The sequence below is a fragment of the Taeniopygia guttata genome, chromosome 8 (assembly GCF_048771995.1).
Source record: "Taeniopygia guttata chromosome 8, bTaeGut7.mat, whole genome shotgun sequence".
Taxonomy (NCBI): Eukaryota; Metazoa; Chordata; class Aves; order Passeriformes; family Estrildidae; genus Taeniopygia; species Taeniopygia guttata.
This window is the reverse complement of record NC_133033.1, coordinates 1,623,317-1,645,931: the sequence shown is the minus strand read 5'-3', so window position 1 is coordinate 1,645,931 and position 22,615 is coordinate 1,623,317. Positions and strand designations below refer to the sequence as shown.

General features: G+C 39.1%; 1 protein-coding gene across 3 annotated transcripts in view; it reads right to left on the bottom strand.

Moving 5' to 3' along the window:
* Positions 1 to 22,615, bottom strand: part of JAK1 (Janus kinase 1) — a 68,157-nt gene that overhangs the window by 10,847 nt on the left and 34,695 nt on the right. For 2 of the 3 annotated variants that reach the window (XM_072932800.1, XM_030279363.4), the window contains 11 exons: positions 18,941 to 19,017; positions 17,965 to 18,163; positions 16,743 to 16,866; positions 10,421 to 10,571; positions 9,291 to 9,454; positions 8,494 to 8,827; positions 6,979 to 7,152; positions 5,811 to 5,968; positions 4,551 to 4,674; positions 3,189 to 3,375; positions 1,598 to 1,704 (listed from right to left, as the gene is read on the bottom strand). In XM_072932800.1, the coding sequence (XP_072788901.1) occupies positions 1,598 to 1,704; positions 3,189 to 3,375; positions 4,551 to 4,674; positions 5,811 to 5,968; positions 6,979 to 7,152; positions 8,494 to 8,827; positions 9,291 to 9,454; positions 10,421 to 10,571; positions 16,743 to 16,866; positions 17,965 to 18,163; positions 18,941 to 18,946 (1,728 nt within the window). In that variant the 5' untranslated portion in view covers positions 18,947 to 19,017. The remainder of the gene's footprint in view (positions 1 to 1,597; positions 1,705 to 3,188; positions 3,376 to 4,550; positions 4,675 to 5,810; positions 5,969 to 6,978; positions 7,153 to 8,493; positions 8,828 to 9,290; positions 9,455 to 10,420; positions 10,572 to 16,742; positions 16,867 to 17,964; positions 18,164 to 18,940; positions 19,018 to 22,615) is intronic. The other variant, XM_072932801.1, reaches the window with a different exon arrangement.

Sequence of the window (22,615 nt, the reverse complement as noted above, 5' to 3'; positions counted from 1 at the left end):
AGATTTGGATCATTTGTCCTTGGTGCCCAGCTGGAGCAGGAATTGTTTTGTGTCCCTGCTCTGTGCAGAGAGCTCAGCATCCCCTGATGTGAAGCCCAGACCCACACACTAAAGCAGCTCAGAATGTGAAAATGTAAAAGCCAAAACCTGAGGTATCAAGCTCTGAGCATCCTCCCCACACGAATTCCTTGGATATTACACCTCCACATCACCCAACAGGTTCCCTGGGATTCAGCACTCCCAGACTAAACAAAAGAATAAACAACAGCTGGGCTCTTATTCACAAAGTGCTGCTGAGGTGATCTTTAATGTGTTTCCAAAAGTGAGAGGAAGTAATATTTCACTGGAAGGCTTTGTTTGGGGAAGCAATTTCCTCCAAAATAACATCCTGCCTTGGGATATTTTTGCAGGATGCTGACTGTAAACACACCAACCCAAACCCAATCTCTGTCTGCAGTGATGCAACTAAAAAACCCCAACTAAAAAACCTTTTATTTCACAGAAGCACAGGGCACGAGTTAAGAGATCTTTTGACAACATTTAATCTAATTTAAGTGTATTCAAGGCCCTGTGTGTTTGTTGAGGTTTATTCAGGTGACCTGACTAAGTAACTAAAACAAGGGAAAATTTGAAAATTTGGGAAGGCTTAATCACAGAATTCTGACTGCTCAGAGCTTTTGAATACTTCACCTTTTTTACTGTAGAATATTGTCTTAAACCTCTGTCACTCTGGTAAGTCAGGCTTTAAAAAATACACCCACAACAAACCACCCCTTAAGACTCCCAAGAAATGACCTTAAAACCTCTGTTTTCTATTAGAAAACTTAAATATCCATTTCATTTCCAGTGAAAGGCATCACTCCTAAGCTCTTTTTGTCCTCACGAAGCCACAGAAACAGCAGGATTCTGCAAGCAGAGGCTTAAATCCCAATAAAGCTCCAGCTGGAGTTTGCTGAGGGAGCAGGGGTGTTTGGTGTCCCTGCAGGGCTCAGGGACAGCCACACACAGGCTCCCAGGGCAGCTCAGTACCTGGGGGAATTCTGAATGAATCAGAGATGGGACCTCTGAGCTGCTTGAGACGATGTGATTTATTTTTCTTATCTTCTACACTGGCAGGAAGGGTGAGCTGGGCTCACATCTTCACTGCATGGCTCAGAAAGTCACAAGACCTCCAGTCACAATCCTTTTAAGGGTTTATTAACCAATAAAACACTGCCAACAAGGATATTTACGTTTTTGACCCAATCCTTGCATATTTGGCCTTATGGACTCATGCCACAGTGTGAGCTTTCTTAGCCAATCATGTTATGGCACAAAAACCTACAGTGCTGCAGTCTAAACTCTTTGTTTGCTTCTGTAATTATTTTACTTTTTTTTCCTCTATCTTAAACTCTAAAACTCTAAACTTTCTTTTATGCAGCTTAACCTGTCTCTGCTTTAAACTATAAACTATAAATCCACATTCTCGCTTCTACCACCTCAGTTTGGGAGCCTTTCCCATAGGTCTCAGGTCAAAGCCTGGGTTTAGTTCTAAGCTTTAAATGGTAACCCCAGAGTTCTGGGGGCTCCCTGGGTTTCAGACCCCCCAGGCTCCCACCTGCACGATCTCCTCCTTGCGGATCCGGTGGAAGCTCAGCTGCCCCATGGGATACACTGGCTGCCACTCCTGGGCCTTCTTGGTTGCCACCAGCAAGTTGGAGATTTCTGCAAGGCAGGGGGAGAAAAATATCCTTAAAGCTTTTCAGAGAAACTGCACTCCCCCTTCCCAGTACCAACATGGATGGAAATGCATTAAAATCCCCAAAAAAAGGAGGGAAAAAGAAACTTGGGGTTGATTTCTGCTCCTCATTCAACAGAGAAATCACTAAAGCACATTTTCATGTTTATATTTTAAATATAGAGCTGTTATCAGCCAGACCAGGATGATTTTGAACAACTGAACAGAATTTTCTGCACAAAGATTGAAAGAGGAAATACCTGTGCTGCACATGGAATCAAATGGAATCAAATGGAATCAAATATCCCACATGCCCTCCTCCCAGCAGGGCCATCTCCTCTCCAGTGTGCAAGGGGGGGTCTCATCTCCTCTTCAGCTCCTTCCAAACTCCCTCTGCCCTGGGAATCACCAACAGTGTTCCCAGGGCACTGGAATTCAGCTGGGGAATGGGGAATGAGCAGAAGGAACAGACTCAAAAATCCAGTGCTGCCTCCCCACTGCTGCAGGACAGAGCCAGAAGTTTTGCACAGGAATTCTGCCTTCCTGGCATTATTTACTGGGATTGGGATCTGCGTGGGCATCTGGGCTTCCTCTGCTGTGAGCAGAACCTGGCACTGGGGCTAAATCATCTCCTGGAATTCTGGAATCACCACACCCTGCTTTAGTCCTGCAGCCCCTGCACTTCTTTGTGAATATCTGATCAAATATTCAAAAAGAAGGAAAAACCCACCAGGGAAGGGACAGAACAGGGAACATGCACTGAATCCTGCTGGAACTAAACCCAGGGAGAAGCTGAAGTGGGCAATCAACTCCCTGACCTTTTTTATTTCATTTTATCCCAAATCCAGCCACCAAAACAAAACAAAAATGTCAAATGTGCAACGTGCCCCTGCTCCAGACCATGAGGCACGTTCTGGGTGCAGAGTGAGCAGCTCAGGGACTCTCCCAAAGCCTCAGAGCAGCCGGTGACTGATGTGGCTCAGTTCTTCCCCTGTGCTAACAGGAAACCATTATCAGCTCAGCACAATCACCCCTCTGTGCTTCCTCTCTCGCACCAAACTCAGCTGCAAGGCTCTGAGTTGACAGCAAACAGCTCCAGAGAGCCCTGGCAGCACCCAACACTGCCCCACTGTCCCTCAGATGGGACCTCACTGATGATTTCCTGCCACCAGGCTCTCCAGGACATCAGTTTTGGGACCAAAACCCTTCCCTGCTGCCTGGTGCAGATGAGTTATTGACCAGCAGCTCATAAGGAGAGCAAACCCAGCAGGTTCCAACCTTCTTTTCCCCTCCTCAAACCTGCCCATGGCATCTGACAAAACTCCTCCTCCCCAGAGAAGGAAAAAAAACTTTAAACCTCTTTTTTTTTTTTTTTTAAAGAGCTTCACAGCAGGATACAGCACTAAAAATACACTAAAAGAGTCTGGAGATTGTTCCCTTGCAACAAGAAAACCCTGCCAGGCCAGGCTACCTCTGGGTCTGGGCTGGCAGCACCTCTTCAGGGTGAAGCTGATGTTGTCTGTCCGCAGGATTTGTCCCTTCAGGTGATCCATGAGGTCTTTCAAGGATGCAAAAGATTTGTTGGAGCCATGGAGGAAGTACTCCCCTTTTTTCACCTCTATCTGGAAGTTCTTGTAGGGGCCTGAGTTATTCATCACCTGGGGTTGGAGGGAAAAGAAAGGAAATCACTGGAGTGAAAGAATGGTTTGTAAAGCCCTCAAAGCTTCCCAAAACCTTGGCAGCACACGAAGGACCAGCTCACCCTCTGCTCCTAAGTCAAAGTCCTCTAATCAAACTGCAACAGAGCATTAAAAAATCCTAAAATTCCTGGAATTTTCACTCCCAGGAAGGCTCAAAGAGAAGAGCAACAACATGAAGATGAAATTGCCCACATTATGGCTTTTATTTTGTTGTTTGTTTGTTTGCAGAGCCTGATATTATGCAGAAGTGTTGCCTCTTCTGGAGGATTTTTTTCTTTCTTTGTTCAAGAATTGCAGAATCTGGTGCAGGGTTTCAAAATCTCATTTAAAAATAGCAAAACTCCCTCTCCCACCCCAGAGTGTTCAACGAGATTTCAGGCTGGTGTTGGGATCCTCCAGTTTCACTGAGGAAGGGCTGAACTTCTGAACTTCCCCATCTCAGGAGCTCTCAGGGCCTCCCCTCTGCAGCATTGGGTCACCTCCCCCTTCCCTCTTTTCCAAGACAAAATTCCTTTCTTGTTTCACTGTTAAAAGAGAGAGCTGATCATATTTTTTTTTTTAATATCTACAGGAGATAAACCCAGTATCAAATATCCCTTCCTGATTCACCACTGATTCCATGACCACTTTTTCCTAAGATTTATTATTTATTATTTACTATTTATACTTTATTTATTAGTTATTATTATTCTTGAGTGAACACTTTAAATATTCTCCCAAACCACCAAGTCAGCTGCAGGCTTCCAGCTGAGGCCAGTGTGAGGATAAAATCCATCCAGGGAATTAAATCCATGCCCAAAAGGACACCAGGGAAGCTGCACCATGCTCAGGGCAAGGTGAAGTGACAAATCCTCCATGTCATGAGTTTCAAATGCTCCATTTTTATCATGTTCCTGCACAGTCTGGTTGGGAGGGTTGGAGCTGTTGGATAAATTTGAGGATTTAGATAAGTTTGACTGGCAGGAATGGAGCTGCTCTGGATCTAATTAATCCCATCTGGAGAGACAGCACAAAGGGCTGCAAGAAAAACCCAATTCCCTCCCCAGAGCTCAGGGTGAGTGCCCTGAGGACAAAACCACAGCCCCAGGGTTGCAGGGAGCAGATTCCTGCTGGGAATGGCCAGCTGCCTGTACCTCGGAGCCCTCCAGGCACGTCACAGTCATGAGGATGTGGTTGAAGTCGGTGCAGCTCCACCTCAGCACGTACATCCCCACCTCGTTGCCCTCCTGCCTCAGCTTGTTGATGGCATATTCCGTGCTGGAAGGGAATGGGCAGTGAGAAAAACCAACAAGGCAGCAGCCAAAAATCTGCTTTTGGGGTGGAACATGAGAGCAAACCTCGATTTGGGGAGTAACAGAAAGTTAGGAATATTTATATTGTTATTAAAGCAGGATTTAAGGGTGTATTGCTCACACTGGGCTGCACAGAGCAAGGGAGGAAGGATTTATTAAAGGGAATTCTGCATTCAACACTGTGCAGGTGCACTCCTGGATTTCTACAGTTTGCAGCTTAAATAAAGGGAATAAAGGGAACAATGGAATAAAGGAAAATAAAGGGAAATAAAGGGAATAACATATAAATAATAAAGGGAGTAATAATAAAATAAAAATAATAAATTAAAATAAGTAAGAATCAAAATTTTCCCAATAAACGGAAAAGTCACAAAGGTGGGTGGAGGGAAGAGAATTCCTTTAGGTGTTTGAAAACCCAAGGCTTTGTTCATCCATCCAAGGACTGGGGTGAGAGTAGAGACATTTCCACTCTACCCAAAATATTCCCATGTGTCCATGGAGAAAACTCTTGGAACACTCCTTTAGTGCAGAAACACCGAGTTTACAGATGAGAAAGGAGAGAAACACAGATTTTTTTTTTTTTCTTCAACAAAATTCAGTTTTGGTAACTACCACCCATCCAAACCCTGCATTTCCTCAGCAGATTCACCATGAGAGGAATTCTCAAAAACAAACCCCTGGAAATGCAGGAGTGACTGACCAGATGGGCCATAAATCCCCAAAATGCAGGAGTGACTGACCAGATGGGCTATAACACCCTGAAATGCAGGAGTGACTGACCAGATGGGCTGTAACACTCTGAAATGCAGGAGTGACTGCCCAGATGGGCTGTAAAACCCCAAAATGCAGGAGTGACTGACCAGATGGGCCATAAAACCCTAAAATGCAGGAGTGACTGACCAGCTGGGCTGTAACACTCTGAAATGCAGGAGTGACTGGCCAGATGGGCTGTAACACTCTGAAATGCAGGAGTGACTGACCAGATGGGCTGTAAAACCCCAAAATGCAGGAGTGACTGACCAGATGGGCCATAAATCCCTGAAATGCAGGAGTGTCTGATCAGATGGGCCATAAAACCTCTGAGATGAAGGAATGACTGACCAGATGGGGCCGTGGCAGCCGTTTTTGATGTTGTGCTGGATGAGGGGAGGAGCCACGTCGGTGCACAGGTAGTGGTGGGCATCTGCCGTGAGCCTGAAGTAGCCATCGACCAGCGAGGTGAAGGACAGCGCCTCGGCGTGCGAGCCCAGCCTCAGCTCCTGCAAAACAGGACAGGCAGGTGTTAGGGGCCGTCTGAAAACCCTCACTCATTTGCCTGCTGATTGCCATGAGAAGGGTTTAGTGGCCACTCCCTGCCCTCCCCTGTCTTAAATTCTGGAATTCTGAAATTCCTGGTGGGATTCCTGAGGAAAATTCTGTGCCAGTGTGGACACAGCTGCACTTTGAACACCGTGTGTGCTGTGCCCAGTGTCAGGTCAGCACATTTGGTGTGTCACTGACACCCCAAATGTCCCTCCCTTGTCACCTTGGGCCCGCCCCCAGCCTGGCTCCCCATGGAAGGGAAAGGATCCACCAGGGAATTAAGTGATCTGCCAGGAAATTAAGTGATCCACCAGGCAATTAAGTGATCCATTAGGGAATGAAATTATGCACCAGGAATTAAGTGATCCATCAGGGAATTAAATTATCCATTCAGGGAATTAAGTGATCAATCAGGGAATCAAGTGATCCACCAGGGAATTAAATGATCCACCAGGGAATTAAGTGGTTCATTTAGGGAATGAAATTATCCACCAGGGAATTAAGTGGTTCATTTAGGGAATGAAATTATCCACCAGGGAATTAAATTATCTATCGGAATTAAATGATCCACCAGGGAATGAAATGATCACTCAGGGAATGAAATGATCACTCAGGGAATGAAATGATCCACCAGGGAATTAAATGATCGATCAGAGAATTAAGTGATCAATCAGGCAATTAAATTATCCACCAGGCAATTAAATGATCCACGAGGGAATGAAATGATCACTCAGGGAATGAAATGATCACTCAGGGAATTAAATTATCCATCAGGGAATTAAGTGATCCACCAGGGAATGAAATGATCACTCAGGGAATGAAGTGATCCACCAGGGAATGAAGTGATCCACCAAGGAAATGAATGATGCACCAGGGAATGAAGCTGGGGGCAGCTGAGCCCCCCAAGGTGAGGGAAGGCCAAATTCCCAGTGTAAGTTCCACTGCCCCTCTCCAGCCCTCTGCTCACCATCCTTTTGTTGTCCTGCTTGTTGATGCTGACGGCGCAGTCCCTGATGACGATGTGGGTGATCTCAGGGAAGTAGGAGAAGCTGTTCCACGCCTCCCGCAGTTTGTGCTTCTCCTCCACCTTTTTGCTTTTGATGTCGGATTTTTTCTTCTTCTCTTTCTCTGTCGGGACAGGCTGCAAACGCATTTGGGATAAAAGCTTCGGTTAAAATATTTTTAGCATGGTGTTTTTTACTCTAAACCAAAAATTCATTCTAGAATAATGATATAAATTACTTATTTGTTAGAATTATAGACTAGAATAATTATATAAATTATTGAATTAATATAAATTACAGAATAATAGAAAATATAGAATATAATGTTTTGCAATATACTTACTCTATACCAAAAATTCATTCTAGAATAATGATATAAATTACTTATTTGTTAGAATTATAGACTAGAATAATTATATAAATTATTAAATTAATATAAATTAAGGAATAATAGAAAATATAGAATATAATGTATTATAATACATTTACTCTAAACCAAAAATTCATTCTAGAATAATGAAATAAATTATTTATTAATTAGAATTATAGAAAAAAATTATTCTATAAATTACAAAAATAATAGAAATTGTAGAATAATAATATAAATACAATAATATTTAAAATATAATATAATGTACTCTAATACATTTACTCTATACCAAAAATTTGTTCTGCAATAGTAATATTATTAGTTGGAATTCTAGAACAATTATATAAATGATAAAATTAATATATAGAATAATAATATAAAATATAGACTATAATGTATTCTAACACATTTACTCTAAACCTAAAATGACTTCTAGAATAATTATATAAATTAGAATATATTTATATAATATATTATATAAATTAGAATATATATACATACATATATATATATTCTATATAGAATATATATATAAATTTTATATATAATATATTATATAAATTAGAATAATAATTATATTAATTAGAATATACTTATAGTATTAATTATAAAATTACTATAAATTATAGAATAATATATATAAATATATATATTCTATATAGTATATATATATATAAATTATATATATTATATAAATTAGAATAATAATTATATTAATTAGAATATACTTATAGTATTAATTATAAAATGACTATAAATTATAGAATAATAATACAGAATACAGAATATAATGTATTAATACATGCAATCAATCTCTCTAATTCTGGAATGCTTTTCACAGAGCCTTTCATTTTCCTGGTCAAAGGGCTGCCCAGGGAGGTTGTCCAGTGCTCAGTCTTGGATTAAAGCCCTGAGCCTGGTCTGGTCTCCAAACTAAGCCTAAAAGGGGCTGGGCTGGAACCTGCTGAGCTCCTTCCAGCCTGGATAATCCTGTAATCCTATAAAAGCCTCCAATAAAAGCTGCTCTGCCGTGTCTGAAGACCACAACCACCTTTCAGCAGCTGTGATGTCCCAAAAACCCCTTTAATCCCATTTCTCAGGCACTCACACTGGGCTTGAGCCTCCACTGGATGCCGTTGTTGCCGCTCACCATCACCTCGTACCTCTCGTTGTCTCCACAGTTGAATTTGTTCACCTCGTTCTCAGCAGAAATCAGCAGAAACGAGGTCTCAAAGATCTCTGCCCCGTAGTATTTGGTCAGGATCTCCATGGTGGATAAATATTTCACCTTCAGGTCCCGCGGGGAGACGCTGTTGTTGCAGATGGTTTTGTTGTTGAACTCCTTCAGGAAATGCTTGAAAACGTTATTGATCCGAATTCTGGTCAAGAAATTCCTCTGCCTGATGGTCCTGTTCAGAGTCTCAGGGATATAATGCTTGTAACTGCAAGGAAAAGCAAGGGGTTAAATTAAATTAAATTAAATTAAGTTAAATTAAATTTTAAATTAATGGAAATAAATTAAATTAAAATTAATTTAATTTATTTAATAAAAATTAATTTAATTTAAATTTATTAAATAAATAAAATTAATTTAATTTATTTATTAAATTATTATTTAAATTATTAAATTATATAAAATTAATATATTTTAATTAATTAATTATGCTGAACTTAAACTAAAATTAATTTAAATTAATTAAATGAAATAAAAATTAAATTAATTAAAAGTAATTTAATTTACATTAAATAAATAAATAAATAAACTTAATTTAAATTAATTTATGAAATTATTTAAATTATTATATAAAATTAATTTATTTTACTTAATTAATTAATTAAATTTAATTAAATTCCTGCTGGGAGAGCAGCAGAGCCAGCAGGGACAAAGGATGGATCCCAGCTCACCTGATGTCCTTGGGAAGCTCTGGCAACTTCACGTTTTTCTTGATGGCATCGTGGGAGATGGCCAGGACAGCCATGCCCAGACACTCATTCTCAATCTCATGGACCTCCTGGTCGTTTTTGGGATCTCGGATGGGTGCCAGGCCCTTCACCAGGTCATACTGGCCCTAAACAGAAGAAAAAAAAACAAATTACCCAGTTGGTCTTTCCCAGAGTTTGTGCCTGAGCCAGGAATTCATCCCAGGATCCTTGGGCAAGGAGAAGCTGGAACCTCCTTCCATTCTTTTATACATCAGCCCACCAAAAATTCACTTTTTAAAAATTAACTACAGAAATCACCATCCCTGGCTCCTTGTATTACCTTCAATATTTATTTTCTGCTCCACAAAACCAAGTTTGTATCTCTGCTTTGTCCCTGTCCTTTCCATCCAAAGCCTCCCAAGGATTTATCTTTAAGCCAAGTCTTGCTCTGGGACAGCCTGGGAAGTGTTTGGTTAGCAAAGAGCAAAGACATTTCTGTGCCTCTCTGCTTTAATGTTTCCCTGGAATTCTCTTTCCTTGTGGTTCCCAGGTGAAAATCCTGCAGGAATTCTACTCAGAATCAACAGTAAATGAGATTTCCTCAGTGCATTCAATTTGCTCTTTCATCAACCTGAATTTTCCCTTTTTTTTTGGTGAAACCTGAAAGCTTCTGGTTTGAAAAATCCTTTGAAAGGCACAAGAGGAGAGCAAAACTGCCGTGAGATTATCAATCTTTATCAGCACGGGGCTATGAGTAAATGTTTATCAATCTTTAACACCACCCAGTAAAAAAAACCTCATTAAAAGGACCCAGCCCTGCCAGATTTCCCTCTGCTGATGTTCCTCTCCAGACCCACCTCTGTGCAAATGTCCCACAGAAGGTGACTGACAGTGTTTATAAACAAAAATATTTCACTTTAGAAGAAAATATCTATAAAAATAAAACTCTTTTTGGTCTTCAAGCAGCGAATTCTCTCCTCTCCACCAGGCAGCAGCGAAAAGAAAACCCTTTCCTCAGGGGTCTAACAGGATACAAAATGCGTATTTTAGGAGCTTAAAAAGAGGTTTTTAAAGCAGTTTTTATGGCATACAGCATCAGAGACAGCTCCAACCTGTGCAAAGATGTACTCCAGGGAATCAGAATCCAGGATGGGGGTCCCCTCTGGAGCCAGTTTCCTGTCATAGGCCTTGGCCCTCCTGGGCGAGTGTCTCCACACCGAGGGCTCGCTCTCGCTGGTCCCGTGCCAGTTGGTGAAATAATACCTGCCAAAATAAGTCAGAAACTTGAACAACTTTTTTGGGGGGAAAGCCTCCATTCCCACAAGATAATTTGGGTTTTGGAAAGCAAAGCAGTTCAAAGCAAGAATGGGTCAAAGTTCTGCCTGAAGGTTAAGAGGTCCAACATTCCAGCACATTCTTGGCCTGAGGAACTGGTAGGGAATGATACAATTATTATGTATTATTAAAGTTTTTTCTTTTTTTTTTTTTTTTTTTTTTTTTTTTTCTGTTAGAGAGATGGAGCACCTCTTCTGTGAGGAAAGACAGATTTGGGAATGTTCACCTGGAGAGAAGGATCCAGGGAGAGCTCAGAGCCCCTGGCAGGGCCTGGAGAGGGACTGGGGACAAGGCAGGGAGGGACAGGACACAGGGAATGGCTGTGAGCTGGAAGTGGGAAGATTTAGGTGGATACTGGGAAGAAACTCCTGGCTGTGAGGTTGGGCAGGCCCTGGAATAGAATTCCCAGAGCAGCTGTGGCTGCCCCTGGATCCCTGGAAGTGCCCAAGGCCAGGCTGGGCAGGGCTTGGAGCTCCTGGGACAGTGGGAGGTGTCCCTGGGATGGGATGGGATGGGATTTAAGGTTCCTCCCATTCCAAACCAGTTTGGGATTGACAATTCCAAAGCCCCAAATCTGCAGCGGTCAAGGCCGGAGTGGCTCAGCCTCATTGCAGAGTCAGGATCTTCAGCAAAATAAAATTAATATTTTTAGTTGAGCTCTTAGGCAGGAAGCCCAACCCAAAACCGTGCCAAAAACTCCTGACAAGAACCAGAGGATAGTCAAGAACTCCTTGGGCTGAGGCCTGGGGGGCAGAGCAAAGCAAATCCTTCTGAAATCCCGAGGAAATGACCTTGCTTCCCTGTTCTCCTGCAGAAGAGGAGTCAGAATTAATAACTCCAATTCTCCTGTTATTTCCTGTAAATCAGCATGGGCAAGGTATTGTGTATTGTTTGGGACTGAGAGGAGACTTTGCTCCTTTTCCTAATTAACTGCTCTGATTAACACAACGCCGAGGAGTCACAAAAACAATTGGAGCCCCATTGTTTGAGGGATGAGTGAACACAGGAGAATCTTTTCCTTGGAAAGCTCCGTGGTTTTCTGGGAGTAATTTTGGGAATTTCACTTCCACAACAGGAACAGGAACAGGAATTTCCCCATTCCCAAGTGAGCTGGGGAGGGAATTGTGCCCTGAGCTCCAGAAGCATCTTCCCTCAGAGCATCTTCCACCATCCTGCATCATTATCTTACATATCTGTGTACAATTCTACAATAAAAATTATATTATATTATATTATATTATATTATATTATATTATATTATATTATATTATATTATATTATATTATATTATATTATATTATATTATATTATATTATATTATATTATATTATATTATATTATATTATATTATATTATATTATATTATATTATATCATATTATATTATATTATATTATATTATATTATATTATATTATATTATATTATATTATATCATATTATATTATATTATATCATATCATATCATATCATATCATATCATATATTACAATTACATTATATTACATTATATTTACCACATCATGTTGTATTAATTATATAATATTAATTCTGTTACATTGTATTATATTACATTACATTATATTGCATATTGTATTCTTTATTATGCTATTATATAATATTTTGTTCTGTATTATATTCTTTAGTATAATATTATATTCTTTATTATAATATTATATAATATTTTACTATCAAAACCCGTTCTTCACTTCCAAAAATTTTTTTAAAACCCTCCAATCCCTACAAAAAACTAAGTTTACTTGCATTTTGTATTTACTAGCAAATACAAAATCTAAGTAAACCTTAACAAAAAATCATAAAACTCTGTCAAGTACAAAAAACACTAACCTTTCCAAAACCAAAAAAAACCCACACAAATATAAATTACACAAAAATTCCAACCCTTGTATTTCATCCATCTATATAAAATTTTATAAAAATTATATATTTATAAAAATTATATATAAATTTTATAAAAATTATAAACTTTAAGTTCCTTTGTAAGTATAAAAGTCAGTAGTATTACAAATCCAAAGAATACTACAAAAATACTATAGAAATCCACAAAATACTGCAGAAATCCACAAAATACAACAAAAATACTGCAGAAGATCACAAAAATACTAAACAAATGCTACAAAACTACTACAGAAATCACAAAGTACTACAAAAATACTACACAAATCCAGAAAACACTACAGAAATACTACAGAGATCTACAAAATCCTACAAAAATGCTGCAGAAATCCACAAAATCCTATGAAAATACTATAAAAATACACAAAGTATCACAAAAATGCTATAGAAATTCGCAAAATATTACAAAAATACAACACAAATACTACACAGATCCACAAAACACTGCAAAATTCTACAAAGATCCACAAAATACTACAAAAATACTTCTGAAAAATACTACAAAGATACTATAGAAATCCACAAAATATTACAAAAATACTACACAGATCCATAAAATATTAAAAATATCCACAAAATACTACAAAAATACTGCAGAAATCCACAAAATATTACTAATATACTGCAGAAAACCACAAAATACTGCAGAAACACTACAAAACTACTACAGAAATAACAAAGTACTACAAAAATATTACAAAATCCAGAAAATGATAAAGAAATCCTACAGAGATCCACAAAATACTACAAAAACACTACATAATTCCACAAAATCCTACAAAAATACTACAGGAATGCACAAAAGCACTACACAAACCCACAAAACCCCACAATCTGCTTCCAAAATCCCTCCAGCCAGGAGCTGGATCCTTTTTCCACACCAAAATCATGGAAGAGTTAAATTCTCCTTCCCTGTGAGCAATGACTCCAGGATATTACAAAATCATGGGGTTTTTCATTAAAAAAAAAGCCAAAAAATAGAAGTTGAGGCAAGTGTGAAAAGCACAGGGAACGCACAGAGTTTCTGTGCAAAGTCCTTTTAAAACATCACCAGAAATGCAGCAGCATCTGGCACTGATTTAGGGCAGAGGAGGAGAAATTCACACAGAAAACAAAAATATTTTAGCACAGGGAGAAAAGTTAAAGCCCCAAAATTATTTCAGCCCAGTCACATTGTTCAGTTTAGAAATAACATTTAAAAAGACACCACAAAAACCTAGCAATGTAAGCAAAAATGCTAATTATTTCATTTGTGAATTGTCATCTACAGTTAATCCACTGCTCTATTTTAATTTTTTTTTAATTTTTAAAAATTTAATTTTTTTAAAAAAATTCATTTCTAAATTATTATGTACAGTTAATCTACTGCTCTAGTAAAATTTTTTAAATTTTTTAAAATTTAAAATTAATTTTAAAAAAATCATTTCTGAATGATCATGTACAGTTAATCCACCACTCTATTAAAAATAAATTTAAAAATTAATTTTTAAGAAATAATTTTAAAAATTCTTTTCTGCATTATCATGTACAGTTAATCCACTGCTTTATTAAATAAGCCCAGAGCATTTTCCTTTTTCCCAGGGAAATTCTGCCTCTAGCAGAGCTCAGAACAAATCAAATTCATTTAGGGAGCAGTTTCACAACCTAAAAGCCACAATAGAAATAAATTAAATAAAGCAAAATACCACCAGGACATGAATGTATTCCTGGGAAAATGGGAATCTTTGGACTTTATTGCTTAACTCTTTCTGAAATGCATCTGAAATTATTTAAAATCCATTTTTTTGGCCCAAAGTTTGTCAGTTTTCATTTGCAGAGTACAAGGGACAAGAGAGATTTCCCTGCCAAACTTTAAACCCCAACTCCAAAGCTGGAAAAATAATAAAATAATAATTTTTTTTTTAATTTAAAACAAATAATAAACCACCAGAACTTTTAATTATGGAAAGCAGGGGCTCTTCCACAGCTTCATTCTACAAAATGGTACAACAGAAAAAAATACAGAAAATAAAGCTCAGCATAAATTAATTGTGTTCATAATTATTTTCAGGAAACAACAAAAGAATTGGAGCCATTAATTATCTTAAATCACCTTGCTGGGTTAGGAACAGCCAAAAATTATTTTTAAGAGGGAATTTTAAGGAAGGTGCCTCCCATCATTCACCCAGAGCAGAAACACAAACACCAAACACAGCAAAAACTGGTTTTAAGAATCAAAATTCTTCATTAATTAATTGAATTTAAAAGTTAATTATTAAAAAAATAAATTAAATTTAAAAGTTGTTAATTAATTAGATGTTCTTAATAATTAAAAGGATTAAATCCTCACAACTACACTTTAAATATCACCTTCTTTTACTGAGAAAAACAGAGAATTTCAGGCCCAGGGGAAATTCCCAAGGTTCACATTACACCAGCAATTTTTATTATTCAATTATTTTATTTTTTGTTACTGTGGCTGATCTCAGGGCACCCTGAGTTCTGTAAAAACCTTTTAGAGTCCCTCAATTCTGGTATTTTGTGCTGTTTATCTGCCCAGCCTCATCACAGATGACAGTTGCCAGGATTAAGGCATTTATAACACTTACTAAAGAAAAAAGGAAAATACTCCAGTATCTTCTTCCTCCTCCAAAAATAAGAATTACCATCACTTGAAAAGCCAAGATCAGCCATTCTTCCTTGCAGCAGTTAATCCAAAGTAACAATCCAGCTCAAAAATCCCATTGCAGAGCCCTCTCCTTGCATTTCCCTGCAGCCCAGACTGCCCCAGAGTGGGGGAATATTATTTACAAGTTATTTTCTTACAGCTGGCCCTTGAAGAACCAAGAAATCTGTGCCCTTCCTGAAGTTTCTGCATTCGTTATTCCTGTAAGTCAAGCTTGTTTCATCTCTTTTTCTCCTCTACTGAGCATTTAAAGCTCATAGTGATACAAGGAAAGTCATAATAGAGGAAGAGGAGGAAGAGGAAGATTCAGAAGAATCAAAAGAATTAGAATAAGATTCAGAAGAATCAGAAGAAGAATCAGAAAGAGAAGAATTAGAAGAAGAAGAATCTGAAGAATAAGAATCAGAAGAAGAAGAATCAGAAGAAGATTTTGAAGAAGAATCAGCAGAAGAATCAAAATCAGAAGAAGAATCAGAAGAATCAAAAGAACCATAAGAAGAATCAGAAGAATCAGAGGAATCTGAAGAAGAATTTGAAGAAGAATCAGAAGAATAAAAGAATCAGAAGAAGAATCAGAATCACAAGAAGAATCAGAAGAAGAATCAGAAGAAGAAGAAAAAGAAAAAGAAGAAAAAGAAAAAGAAGAAAAAGAAAAAGAAGAAAAAGAAAAAGAAGAAAAAGAAGAAGAAAGAGAAGAAGAAAAAGAAAAGAAGAAGAAAGAGAAGAAGAAAAAGAAGAAGAAAAAGAAGAAGAAAAAGAAGAAGAAAGAGAAGAAGAAAAAGAAGAAGAAAAGAAGAAGAAAGAGAAGAAGAAAGAGAAGAAGAAAAAGAAGAAGAAAAAGAAGAAGAAAAAGAAGAAGAAAAGGAAGAAGAAAAAGAAGAAGAAAAAGAAGAAGAAAAAGAAGAAGAAAAAGAAGAAGAAAAAGAAGAAGAAAAAGAAGAAGAAGAATCAGAAGTGGTGCAGAATGAGATTTCTAACACATCCTAGAAGGATGAAACTCCCCTGGATGAGGCTGGAGACTGTCTCAGCCCCAGATCCATGTGCTGCATTTCCAGGAGGCCACCTGGGGCTACATCTGAGCCCCAGATCCTGGGAATATCCTGGCTCCTGGTTGGGTTTTCCCATGTTTTCCCACAGACCCCTGGTAGTCCTGGAGAATTCCAAAAGCAACAGCCTGCTGCCCTGTTCTTTTAGGAGTAAAATTCCCTGGAACACTTCAAATGGAAATTCATCCATAAAAGCACTGACACAAAACCCAGTGGTTTGGAGCTAATTTCCAATTAACTTTGACCTTGTTCACTCCCAGCTTTGTGAAAAAAACTTCTCGTGCTTTTTCAACTTCTTTTTTCTCAAGGTTGAACCCCAAAGATGCAAAGAAATCAGGAGATATTTGAAGCTCCTGCTGCTCATCTCTCCTCTAAGCTGTGCAAACCAAGCTGCTGCTTTCGGTTTTGCTTCCCTGGTTCTTCAGGGAGCTCAGGAATAAAGAAATCTCATTTTTTCAGGTGTTTTCTCTTACCTCATGCGATAATGGAGCCGGAAGGATGATTTTTCCTCCACCTTGAAGACCTGGTTTGGTGCATACCAGAGCCTTTTGTTCTCATCATACAGAGCAAAGAGGTTGTGGCACAGAGGGGACACAGCTGGCACAAAAATATACAAATGGATGAATCACAAAGCTCCAGTGCACATCCACACCCCAAAGCAAAAAAGCATAAAGCAAATATTGGATTGTGAAAAGAAACTGATACTGGGATTAGCTTGAAACAAATAGGTTGAGGTGGAGCTGTCACCTTGGGTCAACCCATGGGGTTTGGGTGGATTAAACAGATTATTTCTGGTGTTAAAATGATCCTCAAATTCTGATTTTGCCCAAGGTCTGAGCTTCAAGGAAATGACTTAAAACCTTCAGCTTGTCCAGGGCACAGAAAAGGGAGTTTTACCAAACCCACAACTTCGTTCTCAGCTTTATTTTATTACTAAATTCAACCCCCAGAGGTGAAAGGAGGTTTTGGCAAAGCTTTGGTTGGTCCAAAGAGAAAGACTCCAGACAAAGCTTTGGTCTGTTCCAGCTAAGAATACACTTTGACACCAATGGACTAATCTGCTTTAACTTTGCATTTACTCCATCCCAGAGCTGTTGGAATTCCTTGTCCCAGCTCTGGGAGCAGCTCACAGCCCCCAAAGAGCAGCTCCTGCACACCACCATAAATAGGTGGCTGTTAAATACTCCTCATTGTGCTTAAATCCCTTAAAGAAACAACATCAGCACCCAATTGGTGAGGTTTGTCCTGCAGATTTACATAATTTCACCCATTCCCCAGGAAGAGGAGCAATTAGGCAAATGAGCTGAAGGGGATTACAAGAATCCAGGGGATGTGAGCAAAGCAAACATTTTTTGAGAGCTGCAGGAAAATTCCTGCCCAGTTCCCTTGTTCTCACCCCACAGCAGCTGGACAACGTTTGGTGTTCCATGGGGAAAGAACCCCAAAAATGTAAATACAAAAGCCCAGTGGGCTGTGAGATCAAGCAATGATTAAATCCACTTTTCTTGTGGTATTACAGGAGCTTTGCTGAGCCCCAGCCCGGAGGGAAGAGCACAGCACAGCCCCTGACACGTGAGGGATGCACACGAGGTCAAAGCAGCTTTGTGGGGATTTATTGGGATGGGGAGGTTCTCCCTCTGAGTGACACACAGAGGATGCCTCCCTTTGAGAGCTGAAATAAATCCAAATACTCACAACACCTCTGGGCAGCCTCAATGCACAGCTCCTCCGAGGTGAACTCGCCGCTGGAGTAACAGATGGGGGCTTTGTCCTGCAGGTAGAAGAGAATTTCCAGCCCCTGGTGTTGAGCTTCCAGGTTGAGCTCGTTTTTCCTGGTGCTCCTCATTTTTGCACAGAAAGCCATGGCTTTGCAATCTTCTTTTACGTTGAGATACTGGGAGTGCAGGGAAAAGAGCAAAGGGAAACGTGAGGGGAGTTGGAATTGTCAGGACACAAATCCATCACTGCTGGCTGGGCACCACAATCCTCCAAACCCTCAGGTGGGGATTTATTCAAAATCAACGAGGTGAAAAGGGGGGAAAAAAGAAATATCAGTGATTATTCTGGTTCTGGGAACTCTGCTCCAAATCATTCCCTTCTCTTCTGGTGGTGCCACAGCTTTTCTGCAAGGTTTCTCTTCTTAAAGCAGAAATAACTTTCACATCCTTCAGCACCTCGTGGGCTGCAAAACAACACTTGAGCCTGAGTGATTTAAACAGCTCATTTGATGTTTCCTTTGTTAAAAAGTCACCTTCTATTTTTACAGCCCCTTAACAGCAAAATATTTCTCATTGTTTTCTCCTCTCTCACCCTTTGTGTTTGAAACTGCTGATGGTTTATGAATCATGATGTATTTTATAAGATTTATTGGCATTTATTTTTTATTACTACTTCTCAGTGTCTCCAGGAAAAAAGGATAGCACCGAGTAGGTTTAATGCAAGAGCTTTTAGATTGCCAAGGATGCACAACAGGGCAGCTCTGACTAAAAAGATAATTTAATTTTATACCCAGTGCTTAACTAGAAAGAGCAGAAAGTTATTTGAGTTATTTGGGTTCTTTGTTCCATGTTTTTCTAAGCTTTAAAAAGCCCAAACCACCACTTTTATAGTTTATGAAATTAATCCTCCCACCAAAAAACAAATAAAAAATGAACCCCCAAAGCCAACACACCTGCATTTATGTGCCTGTGGGATCCTCTACACAACTGAAATGGGTCTTCACTCTCCTCAGGAGAAGCTTCACTCTGACTGAAAAAAAAAGGAAAAATAAGCATCATCAGGAATGGCTTTGTATAGCTTGAGGTACAAATGAAATGGTCAGGCTGATAAAATTCCACCTGCAGTCCCAGGGAACAGAAATAATAATAATAATAATAATAATTACTAGTTGTAACTGAGACACAGATCTGGCCTCAGCCAAAGCCAGGAGTTTGGGCACATCCACTGGTCCCTTCTGACACTTTGGGGGCACTGCCTGAGATGCACCAAGAAACCAGGAAAACCTTGGTTATTCCCTGGATTTTCTCTGTTTTCAGTTTGGAATTGTTCTCATCCCAAGCCTCAGCTGTGACACCACAGGAACATTCTCCTCTGTGCTTCACCTCCTCCATGTCTTCATTCCTCACATTTTTCATTAGATATTAATCCCAATTCTTCCCTGCTTTCAGTTTTTCCTTCCCCTCCCAGATTATTATTTATAATGTGTCCAAACTAAACCTGACAGTGCTGCTGGTTTGGGAACCCTCACCCATCACTCATCTGAGGCAGAAAATTCCTCCACTTCCAGCCTCCATCCCTCCTTTTTCCCTCCTCCCCATCCCTGCCAAAATGTGTTTAAAATAAATGTGTTTATTATTTTTGCTTCACCAGCGGGAGGTTAATCTGACCTAGCAGACTTCAGCAAATATTGCTCTAAAAGCCTGAGGCTTAGTCTGGAAAAGTCAGACAGAGCCACACAACATCCCTGGTGCTTGGGAAGAGCCCAGCAAACCTGATCCTATCCCAGAAAAAAAATTACATTGAAGAGCCTGGCACACATTCCCAATTAAATTGCATTTTTCTGCCATCCCTGCCACTTGAATGCTGAATTTGAGGTTCCAGACACATTCTCTTGGCAATAATCTGGGGAAGAAGTAATTGCAAGCATGATTTTGGGATATGCAGAAAAGCCAGGAATTATTTCTGCACAGCACCATAAAATTGAAATGGTGAAAATTAGTAATATTATTAATATGTATTAATACATATTAATAATGTATTAATATATATTGTTGTATTAATATTATTTCTATAATAAATATTATTTCTAAATAATTTAATATTAATACTATAATAATATAATTTCTGCACAGCACCATAAAACTGAAATGCAAAAGGTGAAATTTATTAACTTGACTCTCATTAAAACCCCCTTTTAAATTACATATAAATGAAGCTCAATACATTATAATGTCTGTGTGGGCTTAATGTTAAAAAGATTGTCCAGATGTTTTAAAATGTGAGGGGGAATATAAAACCACTGCTTTTTACAGATTCATAAATTAAAGTTTTTGTTTTTCAACAGAGCTGCTTTGCTTTGGTTAAAAACTCCTACTCTTGGTTTTAGTCACAGCAATTCCCAGAATACTAAAAACCTTTAAGTGCTGCTTCATTTACAAAACCTTCTGGGTTTGAACCCAACAACCAATCCATGATTTATTATTTCCTAATGTGCTTCCCAGCTGCTCACAGTCAGGGATTCACCTTTGAAAAATGCATTTTCATCTTCCAGAAAGGCTCCTTCCAGCCAGCCAAATTCCTGCTCTGTCTGAGCATCCTTCTCCACACCTACACAGTCAAATGCTTCCTCTCTGAAAAGTGATTTTTATCCTTTGCCGCTGTCTCAGAGCTTCACAAATTGTTATTTGTGGTTTTTTGGTCTCTTCTCTACTCCAAGGGATGTGCTTAGTCCCTGCTGCATTTGCTTTTTTTCAGGCATATTTTAATTTAACTTCATTTCTGTTTCTCTCAATTGAAGCAGCTCTTTGTAATGCACCCTCCACAATATTTTTGGGAATGCAGGATGGCTTTTCTTGAGATCCCATTCCCCAGGCAAAGGCTTTTCCTGCTTATTTAAAATCTTGACCCAGCCATGGCTGGCCAAGGGAAGCCAGGTGAGGAATTTTTCCTCACACACAGACAGAGCCCTCAAAAACTCCTGGTATCACAAAGAATTATGAAATAGGGGGAGGGAAGTCTAAAGGTGGGTTGTAAATCAGTTTGGCCATTCAACTATTAGGATATTTGGGAGATAATATTTCGTAAAAACTCAAGTTTCTTACTATGATTTGCCACATTTGCTGCGACCCAGCAGCTCCAGCATTTTTAAGGAAAAAACCAAATGTACAACAGTATCTGTTAAACAACCCCTTTAGATTTGTGCATGCCTCAAAAACTAAGGCAGATGCAGAAATTAAATATTTTTGGAACTCTGAGCAAATCTTCCTTGAGCCAGAAGGCTGCTGCTCCACCAACCCCACACTTCACCATAAACCAGGATTCTGGAAGCCAAATGCAAAGAAGGAACGTCCATTGCAGGGGCAAAAGTCCCTAAATATGAACACAGGAAAATCCCAGCTAAAACCTGACCAACCCAAAACTCACTTTGAAGCACCATTTGCAAGTCCTTCCTCTTTTCTGCCCTCTCAGCCAATCTAGTTTCAGGTTTCCTAACCTCTTAGAGATTGAAAATTTAGATATATGAGCACATGCTATTTGTTTTCCACAGGATTCTCTCACCAAATGTACATTTTAATTGTTTTAGTTATTTATTATTATCTTCATTCTCTGCTTTTATTCAGAGGGATCACATCACACGCTGTTCACCCCAAACCAGAAAGAATAATTCCCCTTGGGATTTTCTGTGCAATCCATGCTGTGATATGACTGATCCACTGTAAAATTGTGTTTTAAAACAGGGCCAGGAGGGCACAGAATGGGAATTTTCACTGAAAGTAGTCGATGTGCAGCAAAGTTCTCAAGAACTGAAAACCAGCCAGCCTCATTAGTGGCATGCTGATATTAGATATTTCCATTTTTAGCTCTCCAGCTCTGAAAAGCAGAGGAGGCCAACCCCTGGTGTGTTCTGAGTGCTTCCCAAACCCACCCATCCCCTGCTGCAGGCTGAGGACTGACCCTGCTCCTTTCCTGTGCCTTTCCAAGGCATTTTCAGCCACTTCTCTGAATTCATAACGTGCCACCCATGTGGGAAGAGGTTTCTCAGCCCTTCTAGAGAGCTGAGTGTCAAATTGTCACCTTTAATGTTCTGCCTGCAATGGCTGGGGCAGATGCAGGAGCACACAGACACAAAATCACATTTTTTCCTGTATTACCTGCTCTTTCCAGCCTGATTTTCCTTTGGATACAGACTGGGCTGCTATAATGACCAATTTTTCATGGTTGGTTGGGTTGGAAGTGACCTTTAAAGGTCACAACCCGTCTGCAATGAGCAGGGGCATCTTCAACTAAGTTTTTATACCTTATAAATGTGTGCTTAATTCTCTTTCATCCCCAATATCCGGTAGAATAACTTTAAATTATACAATTCTTGAGGTTTACAACCAATTATTCTATCCTTTATAGTCAACCCCAAGCACTTGTCTGCTAAACCAGGATCAATTTCCTTGGAGGCAAAGAAAGCCTCAAGAAACCATCACGGAAACCTTCCAACAACAACCTGGTTTATCTGTAATTAAGTTTTAATTACAGAATTAATTTAATTTGAATACATTTTTCCTCACAACTATCTAAAAAACAGCTTTATTGCCCACATTGATGGGCTGAAGGGGCATTTCGGTTTTAAAGTGAT